This window comes from Pituophis catenifer, unplaced genomic scaffold, assembly GCF_029215685.1.
Source record: "Pituophis catenifer annectens isolate HBS135680 unplaced genomic scaffold, rPitCat1.0.hap2 SCAF_2, whole genome shotgun sequence".
Lineage (NCBI taxonomy): Eukaryota > Metazoa > Chordata > Lepidosauria > Squamata > Colubridae > Pituophis > Pituophis catenifer.
In genome coordinates this window covers 34332838-34345859 of record NW_027256882.1, presented here as the reverse complement: position 1 = coordinate 34345859, position 13022 = coordinate 34332838, and the positions used below count along the sequence as shown (strand labels likewise).

The window sequence follows — 13022 nt, the reverse complement described above, 5'->3', positions numbered from 1 at the left end:
TTTTCAGTAAACTAGACAGACCCAATTTGGGTAACCGTTCTTCATATTTTTAATAACCTGCTTGCTTTTGGATATCATATAGCTCCTATGACTCCTTGCTGCTCCATGACAGGCAGAAAAATGATTTCATCAGTCCCTGCCCTCCAAACTGGGATTTCAAAATTTTTAAAAACGCCAAACCACAAATAATTTGATTTGAGTCTTAATTTGCTGATGGTGCAAAGTGTCTTCCCCTTCCATTTTTCTAGCTTACATATCGTGGTTGCTTCACATATGATTTCCTGCCTTCCCCGAAATAGGCAGATCTGCAAGAATTAGAAAGGGTGTGGACAAAACAATAAAAAAAATGATTGGAAATGGCTAGATGATCAGGGAAACGAGACCGAAAGTACAAATTGTGGAATTATGAAACCCTGGGTAAAGAAACATCAAAAGTTGCTCTGGAAGTGAAAACTTCTGCAAATGGAGATAACAACACGATAGATATGCAATGCTATATTTGTATCCTGGCACTCCTCCACTTTTATCCTCACAACAAAATTGTGGCATAGGCCTGGCGCTGGCTCAGTCATTCCCACTTGCCTTCCTCCCTGCACAAATACACCTGCTAGTCTCTCTCTCTCTCTCTCTCTCTCTCTCTCTCTCTCTCTCTCTCTCTCTCTCTCTTTTGCTGTTTCCCAGCCCCTGAGACAGCTTAAAGCAGTGTTTTTAAAATAAATTTTTATTAGAGTATAATATTAAAAAAAACATAACATGACATACACACAACAAACATTTATACAACATATAAACAAAAAGAAATTATGTTTCCTTCTTAAGCATTGTTTCAAAGTGACATTCTCCTTGTTATATATTTCTTCACCTCTCCTTAGTATAATGACATTTTCTATACCGGTAATATTTCCCCTCTAGGTTTTTTGTTTATTTCTAATTTTTAACCAATTATACCATTTATTCCAAATTTTATAGTAATCTGATTCTTCTCTTTCTTGTATTTCTTTGGTTAACCTATCCATTTCAGCACATTCTAGAATTTTTTCTATTAAATCTGTTTCGTTTGGCGTTTTTTTCTTGCTTCCAATTTTTTGCATATATTATTCTTGTAGCTGTTAGTATGTGGATTGTGAGATATTTAATATCTTTAGGGTATGGTTTATTAAAAATTCCTAGTAAAAACGTTTCTGGTTCTTTATCTATTTGGGTTTCTATTATTTGTTCCAACCATTTTCTGATGTTAGATCAAAATTTCTTTGCTGCCGGGCATGTCCACCATAAATGATAGAAGGTTCCTTGTGTCTTCTTACATTTCCAGCAGATCGGACTATTTTTGGGCTGTATTTTTCCTAGTCTGGTTGGAGACATGTGCCACCTATAAAACATTTTCAGTGTTTTTAAAGTCTGGTCCTAGAACCTAGAAAGGTTTGGGTCTGACTCTAGTTTGATGAAAAGAAGGACTAGGGGGGTCCTTCTTTTGTGGAGGCTGCCACAAAGAAGAGGGAGTCAGCTATTCTCCAAAGCACCTGAGGGCAGGACAAGAAGCAATGGGTGGAAACAAATCAAGGAGAGAAGCAACTTAGAACTAAGGAGAAATTTCCCGACAGTTAGAACGATTAATCAGTGGAACCACTTGCCTCCAGAAGTTGTGAATGCTCCAACACTGGAAGTTGTTAAGAAGAGACTGGACAGCAATTTGTCTGAAATGGTATAGAGTTTTCTGCCTGAGGAGGGGGCTGGAGTAGAAGACCTCCAAGATCCCTTCCAACTTTTATTCTATTCTGTTCCCTGGAACGAATTACCCACTGGACCTCCGCTCTTTCCGTGGTGACCTGAAGACATGGCTTTTCCAACAAATCTCCTGATCTGCTGGGAGTTGTTAGTTTTAACCTGTTGGGGATTTTAATTGGATTATTTTAGTGCTAATTTTTATTGTTCTGTTGTTTTATTGTTGTGAGCCGCCCCGAGTCCTTCGGGAGAAGGGCGGCATATAAGTATGAATAAACTAAACTAAACTAAACTAAACTGTTCTATTCTATTCTATTCTATTCTATTCTATTCTATTCTATTCTATTCTATTCTATTCTATTCTATTCTATTCTATTCTATTCTTCTCATTTTAATTTTAATTCAACCAAAATCAAAATTATTTGCCTCACTAATGCTGAAAAATAATGCATTCTTAAACTCCCATCAAACTATCATGAGAAACAATATGGCATCAAATGCATCAATTTTAATTTTTAACTCCCACAGCAGTCTTGGAAGATTGATGTAAGAAAATCCCGTATGAGCAGAGACCGTGACTCAGTAGACAAGGGGCCATTGAAACTACAGCTCACATCCTACTATACTGTACCTTTTTGTAAGGACTCACGGACCCATCTCGTACCACCTCACCTGATAAGATACTCATACTTCTCCAAGGGCAGTCTCAGAATATAAAATCTGCTAAATTTTGTCCTCCCAATACTTTGGGAGGGAGGTCGAAGCTTGGGAAGACAGTTGCTGGCAAGAGGGGAATGAATTTCCGCCAAGTAAAAAAAAGCTCAGAACTTCTAGGGAACAAATGGGAGACTGAAGATGGCACTCGGAAAAGCAGAGTTGATGACTTTCAAGAATAGGTTGGACTTGGACCAATCCTGGACCCTTTGTCAGGGATGGTATTGAGCAGGCGGTTATACTAAATAACCTCCAAGGTCCCTTCCAGTCCTGATTCTATAATTCTATGACTGCAGTGGGATGAAGAGCTAGCAAGTAGATTGGCTCTTCGTATTTCCTCTCTGGATAAGGAAAAGACTGGAGATCACCCATATGTTTTCCACACAGCTGCTCCTTGCAAGGAGACTGCAAGGCAGCATTGTACTGATCAGGTTTTGCTGATGAGTACTGAAATGACCAGGTTTTTAAGGATGTCTTTATAGATAAAAGAGTTGGAATATGAGAAGAAGCGATCGTTTGTTGTATTTTAAGAGAATGTGATAAGTTACCTGTTTATACTTGTAATGAAAAGTCACTTCTCTTTTTCTTTACCATATTCCTATTTTTTTCTTTTCTCTCTGATTTTTTTCTATTTTTCTTCTATTTTTTCTGCATCTTCCATTTTTTCTTTCTGTGCTTTGATTGCTTTTAGTTTATATTTGTTCTTTATTTTTGTAATTATATATATTTTTAATAAAGTTACTATTAAAAAAGCGTTGACAAAATCAGAAATGAGGAGGTGATAAGCCGCCTGGGAAAGCCAAGGGAAATCATCAAAACCGTAAAAAAGCGACAGTTAGAATATTTTGGGCATGTGATGCGACACTCGGAAAAATACGCCATCCTTCACTTAATCCTCCAGGGAAAACTGAAGGCAAATGAGGTCCAGGCAGAAGAAGATCATCATGGCTTCAAAATCTAAGGCACTGGTTTGGACAAAACTCAACAGCACTTTTTTGTGTAGCTGTTGATAAAAATAGGATCGCCAACATGATTGCCAACGTCCGATGACAGATATGGCACAAGAAGAAGAATTTAAAAAGCAAGCTCCAAGGCTCATTCTGAGGCAGTGCAGCACAAACCTAGCTTTTTTAATGTCATTTGTTCATGATGTCTCTGCCTCATCTCCAGATTTATTTATTTATTTATTTGTTAGTTTGTCAAACAGGTACAAGATAGCAGGTATGAATATGAACATGAACATGAACGAAGGAAATGAATATAAATAAATGGGGACAGCAGGACAGGGACGATAGGCAGCTGGTGCTCTTATGCACACCTCCTTTACAGACCTCTTAGGAATGGGGTGAGTATAGGAGTATATATAGGAGTATATGGAAGGATTTATACTCCTTGCAGACAGCTGATCATTTGCATCCTTTTAGCCAGTCCTTAAGGTCACCTGGAGATTTATCTGTGTCATCAGGGTCACCTGAGTGGTGCAAATGAGCGTGGAGCCTTCTTGGAACTGCTAAAAGGATTGTGTTGTAGACTGGAGATAGATGATGTCATATCCCTCCCCCTCTGTTAAGAGAGGGATGTTCAATTTTGACATAGATGGCCCTCTGTGAAAAAGGATGCAAATGACCAGCTGTCTGCAAGGAGTATAAATCCTTCCATTCCCCACCATCCAGTCAGAGCTGAAGAAGCTTCTTGGATGAGAAGCGAAACGTCTTCAAAGAAAAACCAGAAAGTCCAATTGCCTCTTGAAAGAGCACCTTTGGGACAACCATGACCTGGATGACTGAGAACAGACATGTCAACAAATGACCTCACCCTGCAGTTTTGTGTAGTTTGAATAGAATCCCGAGGCAAACCACAAATCACAGGCTCAGGATGGACCTTTTTCCACCTGTCAACACTAAATGGAAGTAGGACAACCACCACAGCACCGTAACTCTCATTCCCAAGCCTTATATCTATTTGAATCAACTGTCAGGAAATCTCTCCTTAGTTCTAGGTTGCTTCTCTCTTTCATTAGTTTCCATCCATTGGAAACCAATCAGAGATGAAGAAGTTTCTTCCTTGAGAAGCGAAACATCTTCAAAGAAAAACCAGAAAGTTCATTTGCCTCTTGAAAAATGGATTTCCACCCATTGCTTCTTGTTCTCTCCTCAGGTGCTTTGGAGAATAGGTTGCCCTCCCCCCCTCTTCTTTGTGGCAACCTCTGAGATATTGGAACACTGCTATCATGTCACCCCTGGTCCTTCTTTTCATTAAACTAGACACACCCAATTCCAGCAACCATTCTTATATGTTATAGCCTCCAGCAGCTCCCTTAATTATCTTTGTTGCTCATCTCTGCACTCTTTCTAGAGTCTCAACATCTGCTTTACATTGTGGCAACCAAATCTGGATGCAACATTCCAAGTTTCTTTATATGTTTTAGCCTCCAGAGTGCCAGAGAAAATTCAGCATCACACAATCGAATGGCAAGTTGGAATTATTGGAAAGTAGGCAGGGAGAGAGGGAGAGAGAGAGAGAGAGAGAGATCTAAGAGAAAGAGATCTGAGAGAGAGAGAAAGAGATCTGAGAGAGAGAGATCTGAGAGAAAGATGAGAGAGAGATCTAAGAGAAAGAGATCTGAGAGAGAGTGAAAGAGATCTGAGAGAGAGAAAGAGATCTGAGAGAGAGAGAGATCTGAGAGAGAGAAAGAAAGAGACACACAGAGAGAGAGATCTGAGAGAGAGAGACACAGAGAGAGAGAAAGAGAGATCTGAGAGAGAGAGATCTAAGAGAAAGAGATCTGAGAGAGAGTGAAAGAGATCTGAGAGAGAGAAAGAGATCTGAGAGAGAGAGAGAGAGAGACAGAGAAAGAGAGGAGAGAAAGAGACACACACAGAGATCTGAGATGAGAGAGAGATCTAAGAGAAAGAGACTGAGAGAGAGAGAGATCAGAGAGAAAGAGATCAGAGAGAGAGATGAGAGAGAGATCTAAGAGAAAGAGACTGAGAGAGCGAAATCAGAGAGAAAGAGATCAGAGAGAGAGATGAGAGAGAGATCTAAGAGAAAGAGACTGAGAGAGAGAGATCTGAGAAAAAGAGATCTGAGAGAGACAGAGAGAGATCTAAGAGACTGAGAGAGCGAGATCAGAGAGAAAGAGATCAGAGAGAGAGATGAGAGAGAGATCTAAGAGAAAGAGACTGAGAGAGATCTGAGAAAAAGAGATCTGAGAGAGAGAGACAGAGAGAGAGGGAGAGAGAGATGAGAGAGATGCTTTGACACCCCCCCCCCTTCCCCGCCCAACTCATCCCTGGGGCTGGATCGCCGCCCCCAACCCAGGCAGCAGCGAGTGGCAGCGTTTTCCCACTACCTGCCACGAAGCTGGAGAGAAAACAGAATTCCTGGATCATGGTCGCGCCGCCGACGAGCCCAGACCGCCGTTCGCTTTGCACCCCGCGGCTGCAGAGCGGAGAAATTCCGTCGCAGACGTTGCCAGCCACACGGGAAAAAAGCCGCCGACTCCGCTTTCAGTCCGCCTTTCCCGTTTGAGGAAAGAAACTAAGCGGCGAGGGAGGAGGGAGGCGGCGAGTGGGGGGGGGAGAATCGATTGGTGGGAAAAGGGAGAATTGCGCAAACTTGGTTAAAACTGTTCCGGCAATTTTCTCGACGTAGCTAAATCGGAGTCTTTCCTGTGGCTTCGAGCGGATCTGAGTCGCTGGGGGACGGGGTTTGGGGAAATCGAGGCTTTTCCTTCCTTTTATTGTAACCGATCGTGATCGAAACTCTTGTGGCTCAAGTGTGTGTGTGTGTGTAAAGTCCTGACATCGAAGTGATTTCACACACACACACACGGAGGGAAAAAAAATGCAGTTCGATCGCAGACGCGAGCGCCCGCGCATTCGCACGTAGCCGAGCGACACGCGTTCCGTCTCCCGCGACGTCGTTCGCACTTGGAAAAAAGCTGCTTTAACTTGGTGGGTTAAAATTGGTGGCCTGTGGCGTTCGCGGGGCTTTCTCGCTTGGCCCGGTCTTCCTCCCTCACCTCGGCCTTGATTTCCCGTAAACCCTAGTTTGCAAGACTTCAGTTCGGAGTCAAGGCTACCAAGATCGCGCCCGACTTCGGTGAATAGCTGGGGTTTTCCCCGTGCCGGTTAGGTGGAGTTGCATGAACAGAGGGATACAATCAAGATCAGGTGAGGTACTAATTACCACTCTATAAAGCCTTAGTAAGACCACACCTCGAATGCTGCCTCCAGTTTTGGTCACCACACTATAAAAAAGATGTTGAGATTCTAGAAAAAGTGCAGAGAAGAGCAACAAAGATGATTAGGGGACTGGAGGCTAAAACATATGAATAACGGTTACAGGAACTGGGCATGGCTAGTCTAGTGAAGAGAAGGACCAGGGGAGACATGATAGCAATCTTCCAATATTTGAGGGGCTGCCACAAAGAGGAGGGGGTCAAGCTATTTTCCAAGGCACCCGAAGGCCAGACAAAGAATAATGGATGGAAAAATTAACAGATTAACAGAGTTGGAAGGGACCTTATAGGTCAGTGATGGCTAACCTTTTTGCTGTCAGGTGCCAAAAGCGAGAGGAGGCGGGGGGGGTCACGCATGCCCGTGCCCACACCCATAATTTAATGCCCCCATACCCCGCACCCCGCACATGTGCGCATGGACCCCTGCGCTCCCACTTTCGGCACACGATGGCAAAAAGGTTACCGGTGGGCCCGGTAGGCCTGTTTTTCCCCCTCCCCAGGCTCCAGAGCCTTTCTAGGAGCCTGGGGAGGGGGGAAAACGACATCCTCCGCCCACCCAGAGGCCCCCCGGAGGCTGGAAACGGCCCAACTTCCAGTGGGACCGGAAGACCCGAAAATCAGCTTGCTAGCGCACGCATGCCCGCTGAAGCTCAGTTAGGGCAACGCTCACGTGCCCACAAATATGGCTCCGTGTGCCACCTGTGGCACGTGTGCCATAGGTTCGCCATCACGGTTATAGGTAATCTAATCCAACCCCTCACCCACACCCTACACCCCGCTCAATCAGGAGACCCTACACCATTTCTGACAAATGGCAGTCTAATCTTTTCTTGAAAGCTTCAAGTGATGAAGCTCCCAGAACTTCCAAAGGCAACTTCTGTTCCATAGGTTGGTTGTTCTCTCTGTCAGAAAGTTCCTCCTCATTTCTAAGTTGAATCACCCTGGCAGTGTGGAAGCTTCTGGTGCTAATATGGCTCCGATAGTTTAATTGGAGTGGGGCTTTCTGGAACGCTGACACTCTCCTTGTTCAGTTTTCATCCATTATTCCTTGTCTGGCCTTCAGGTGCTTTGGAAAATAGGTTGACCCCCTCCTCTCTGTGGCAGCCCCTCAAATATTGGAAGACTGCTATCATGTCTCCCCTGGTCCTTCTCTTCACTAGACTAGCCATGCCCAGTTCCTGTAACCGTTAATTGTATATTTTAACCTCCAGTCCCCTAATCATCCTGGTTGCTCTTCTCTGCACTCTTTCTGAAGTCTCAACATCTTTTTTATAGTGTGGTGACTATAAACTGATTAAGGAGAGATTCAACCTGGAAATAAGTAGAGATTTTCTGACAGAACAATCAGCCAATGGAACAGCTTGCCTTTGGAAGTTGCGGGAAACTTTATTCTGTTGTTATTACAGCTCCGGGGTATCTGAGGACAAAACCAAGAGAGCATGAAACACCTTATGGCCACAAGGGTTGAAGATTATGGGAACTGTAACACTACACTTCTTGGATTTGCATCCATTGGGCATCCGGTTGAAAGGCTGTCTGTGGCTGCTCTGCTAATTTGGCTGCATTTTAATGATTAAACATAAGAGGGAGAGGCAGTGGACAAAGGTCTCCCTTTATACTTGTTTATTTCATTAAAAGAAATCTCATCCCAAATGGGGAGGGTAATAACTGGGAGAAATTAGCCTTTTTGACTTTGCCCTCTTCCCCCAGCTCTAAATTCACAAAAACAAAATAACTCGGAGCAGAGTTATTATTAGACTGATTCTAGGATTGATGCCTCTTATATTACTTAGGATTGATATTCTTCCTTTCAATTTTTATTTTCTTTTGAAAGAAAAGATTAGACAGTAATTTGTCCGGAATGGTCTAGGGCCGTGATGGCGAATCTATGGCACAGGTGCCACAGGTAGCACACGGACCCATATCAGTGGGCACACGAGCATTGCCGTAGCTCAGCTCCAGCGCGCATGAGTGCACTGGCCAGCTGATTTTTGGGCCTTCCAGTCCCACTGGAAGTTGGGAAATGGGCTGTGTCCAGCCTCTGGAGGGGAGAGGGGGAGACTGTTTTCGCTCTCCCCAGGCTCCTAGAAAGCCTCTGGTGCCTGGGGAGGGTGAAAAACGGGCCTACCAGGCCCACCATGCCATTGCGTGTTAAAAGCGGGGGGGCGTGCGCGCATGCACAGGGTGCATTGAATTATGGGTGTGGGCACGCACGTGGGTGACCTCCCTGTGCTCCCCCCACTTTTGGTACGTGACGGCAAAAAGGTTAGCCATCACTGGTCTAGGGTCTCCTGCTTGAGCAGAGGATTGGCCTTTCCAACTCTGTTACAGGTAGTCCTCAACATACAACAGTTCATTTAGTGACCGTTCAAAGTTACAGTGAAAAAAGTGACCGTTTTTCACGCTTACGACCGCTGCAGCATCTCCATGGTCACGTGGTCAAAATTCAGAAGCTTGGTGGCTGACTCACATTTATGATGGGATGCAGTGTCCCGAGGGCATGTGATCCCCTTTTGCGACCTTCTAACGAGCAAAATCAATGGGTTCACTTAACAACCGTGTTACTAACTTAACAATTGCAGGGATTCCCTTAACAAATGTGGCATGAAATGGCCTAAAATGAGGCAAAACTCACTTAACCAATGTCTCATTTAGGAACAAAAATGTTGGGTTCAATTATGGTCGTAAATCGAGGATTACCTTTATTCTGTTAATCCTGTGAGGAGAAATGAGTTACAAATGAGAGGGACTGGTTCAAAGTCTTCCAGAAGCTTCTGTGGCTACGGAGTGGATTTGAATGTGGGTCTCTGCCCCTAGACCAATATCCTAGCCACTAACCTATCTTGGGTTTGGGGCTGAAAGGCAGGGACTGGCCCAAAGTCACCCAGAGAACTTAAGTGGCAGAAGAGGGAGTGAAATTTGGCCTCTCCACTCCTGGTTCAGTACCTTTGTTGTGCAACACACCCATGGCTTTGGGGCAGAGAGGAAGGAACTGATCCGCTGTGATTCAGAGTGGACTTCATCCTGACTCTCCTGCTGTTTATGGTTGGTCACACAGCCAGATGTTCAGACTGGATTTGGCATTTTTATCCACCTATCGAGTCCTGGGATAGACAGATGTTGAGGTTTGAGATGGTATTAAATGTGATATCAAGGATGGAAGCTGTTGCAAGTAACGCTGCCTTTTGCAATTGGCTGATGGGAATTTTGTCAGCGCTGATGGTGTTCATGGGGTGTGCCCGATGTTTTGGAATTGCATCCAAGGCGCCTATCACTAATGGTACTAGCTTTGCTTTCTTTTGCCACAGTCATTATACTTCTATTTGCAGGTCTTTATATATCGAGACTTTCTCCAGTTCTTTCTCTTCTATTTTTCTGTCCCCAGGTATATCCGGCCTTTATTATTTTTATAATTAACTCAAGCAGAATTAAGCAGGCCAAATATGGCCTTCCGTGCATGCTCTTCACCCCTACACTCCCCCATGTATGCGTGCAACTCTCCCGCGCTCCCCTGTGCTCCCTCATGCATGCGTGCGTGACCCCCGTGGCCCATTTTGGGCCTGGCAGGCCTCTCTGAAACCACCTGGGACCAAAAACGGGCCTGGCAGGCCTCCCTGAAGCCTCTTGGGACCAAATATGGGCCATAAAGTGGGGGCGCCAAACCTCCCTGTGGCCTGTTTTGGCATGGGGGGAACCACTTCCCCTGTCCTCTCCCACCCCACCCCCCACATGCGCGTGAGACCCCCTCCCTCCCCCACGCATGCGCACGTCTCCCACATGCGCCCCGCCCTCACGCCAGAGACCTGAAAATCAGCTGGCCAGCAGGAGGCACGCGCGCATGTGTGGTGGAGCTGAGCTAGGCGACGGCTCATGTGCCCGCATAGAGGGCTCTGCGTGCCACCTATGCCATAGGTTCACCATCACAGCCCTATACCATTTCAGAGAAATGGGTGTCCAATCTCTTCTTGAAAACTTCCAGTGTTGGAGCATTCACATCTTCTGGAGGCAAGTTGTTCCACTGATTAATTGTTCTTTCAGGAAATTTCTCCTCCGTTCTAAGTTGCTTCTATCCTCGATTAGTTTCCATCCGTTGCTTCTTGTTCTTCCTTCAGGTGCTTTGGAGAATAACTTGACTCCCTCTTCTTTGTGGCAGCCCCTGAGATACCGGAACACTGCTATCATGTCACCCGTAGTCCTTCATTAAAATAGACATTCCAGACACCGTTCTTCATATGTTTTAGCCTCCATTCCCCAGTCATTTTCGTTGTGCTTCTCCTTACTCCAGTTTCTAGAGTCTCTGACTAAGCAAACTGTGGTTAGGTTTCTGTGGCTAAGCAAAGAGTAGAATCTAATTCAGGCGTGTCAAACTGGTGTCCTGCGGGCCGGATGCGTCATGCGCAGGCCACACCCACCACAAGCTCCGTGAATGTGAAAAATGTGAAACGTCACATGACGGCAACGTGACACGGCGAGTTTGACACCTGTGATCTAGATCGCTGTTCGGACATTTTCATCCCCACACAGGTATCCCAGTTCCCATTCTGTGTAAAGAAGCCAACTAAAGGAGCAGTGGGTGAATTGATGTAATGGTCTGTGGGAATGACCTTGTAGATAGGAGGAAGACCTGCAGCCTAGACAAGATTATGATGAATAAAATTCGAGTCCAAAGAAGGAAGGTTGGTTGAAAGACCCTCCTTAGTTTTGGGGATAGTAAAAATGAGGGCAGGGAGGGGTTATTTTCAGATTTGCAAAGATTCTGCTCATGTAACTTTACAATAGGGATAAAACTGGTAACTCCTGGGTGTGTTTCTTGTCTGGACTACTTTGCAAGGCTGGTAATTGTACAGAAAATGTGATAGCAAGTTTCAGGGCATTTCAGGCCAGCTGATGGGACAAGGGTGGAAGGCAACCTGCCTGTATAAACTGGGCTTTATGAGAGGAGAAAAATTGGGGTGAAGCCTTTGCGCTCTCCAGAGGCCAGATAGGAGAAGGCAGGTGGGAAATTGTCTCAAGTTAGAATACTTCCAGTTCTGACCAGAAGCAAAAGTCGAGAATTCTCTAATAGGGTACAGATAGTCCTAAACTTAGAAGGCCAGATCCTGAAAATGAAAATACTTTGGCCACCTAATGAGAAGGAAGAACTCACTGGAGAAGAACCTAATGCTGGGAAAGATTGAGGGCAAAAGAAGAAAGAGACGACAGAGAATGAGGTAGCTGGATGGAGTCACTGAAGCAGTCGGCGTGAGCTTAAATGGACTCCGGGGGATGGTAGAGGACAGGAAGGCCTGGAGGAACGCTGTCCATGGGGTCGCGATGGGTCGGACACAACTTCGCAACTAACAACAAAAAGTCCTCAACTTACAACAGTTCACTTAGTCACTTTTTGAAGTTACAATAGAGAGCCTTGGTAGTACAATGGTCTAAAGCACCCTGTTATTAAGACCAGCTGCCTGCAATTACTGCAGGTTCGAATCTCGCCAGGCTCAAGGTTGACTCAGCCTTCCATCCTTTCTAAGGTAGGTAAATTGAGCACCCAGTTGTGGGGGCAATAAGCTGACTTTGTATAAAAATACAAAAGGATGAAGGCTATTGCTTAACGCACTGTAAGCCACCCTGAGTCTCCGGAGAAGGGTGGCATATAAATCAAAATTAAAAAAAAAAAAAAAACAGCACTGAAAAAAGTGACTGATGACCATTTTTCACCCTTAGACCCTGTTTGCAACATCCCCATGGTCAGCTGATCAAAATTCGGATACTTGGCAACTGGCTCATATTTATGACGATTGCAGTGTTCCATGTTACTAACAACTTCCATGTTACTAACACAACTGCAGTGATGCACTTAATAGCTGTGGCAAGGAAGGTCATAAAATGGGGCAAAACTCATTTAACAACCGTCTCGCTTAGCAACAGAAATTTTGGGCTCAGTTGTGGTCATACGTCGAAGACTTACCTGTATTTGCATCAGATACACAAATACAGGGGCACAAATACATGATCCCGGCATTTATATGGTGACATTATTTGACATGTGAGTGTTACAACAGCATTGAAATAAGTGACTTATAACCATTTTTCACACTTATGACCATTGCAGCATCCCCATGGTCACATGAATAAAATTCAGATGCTTGTCAATTGACTCATATTTATGATGGTTGCAGTGTCCCAGTGTCATATGGTCACCCTTTGCGACCTGACAAGCAGATTCAATGGGAAACCAGATTCACTTAACGATGGTGTTACAACTGCAGAGACTCATTTAACAAATGTGTTAAGAAAAGTCGTAAAATGGGGCAAAACTCAGTTAATAAATTTCTCCCTTGGCAACAAAAATTTTGGG

General features: G+C 44.6%; 1 protein-coding gene across 1 annotated transcript in view; it reads right to left on the bottom strand.

The window, feature by feature from the left end:
- The window catches only part of LOC139310091 (uncharacterized), a 126966-nt gene extending 121123 nt beyond the window's left edge, over positions 1–5843 (bottom strand). The window contains exon 1 of the mRNA XM_070934245.1: positions 5789–5843. Within this exon, the coding sequence (XP_070790346.1) occupies positions 5789–5828 (40 nt within the window). The 5' untranslated portion in view covers positions 5829–5843. The remainder of the gene's footprint in view (positions 1–5788) is intronic.
- Positions 5844–13022: the final 7179 nt, after the last annotated feature.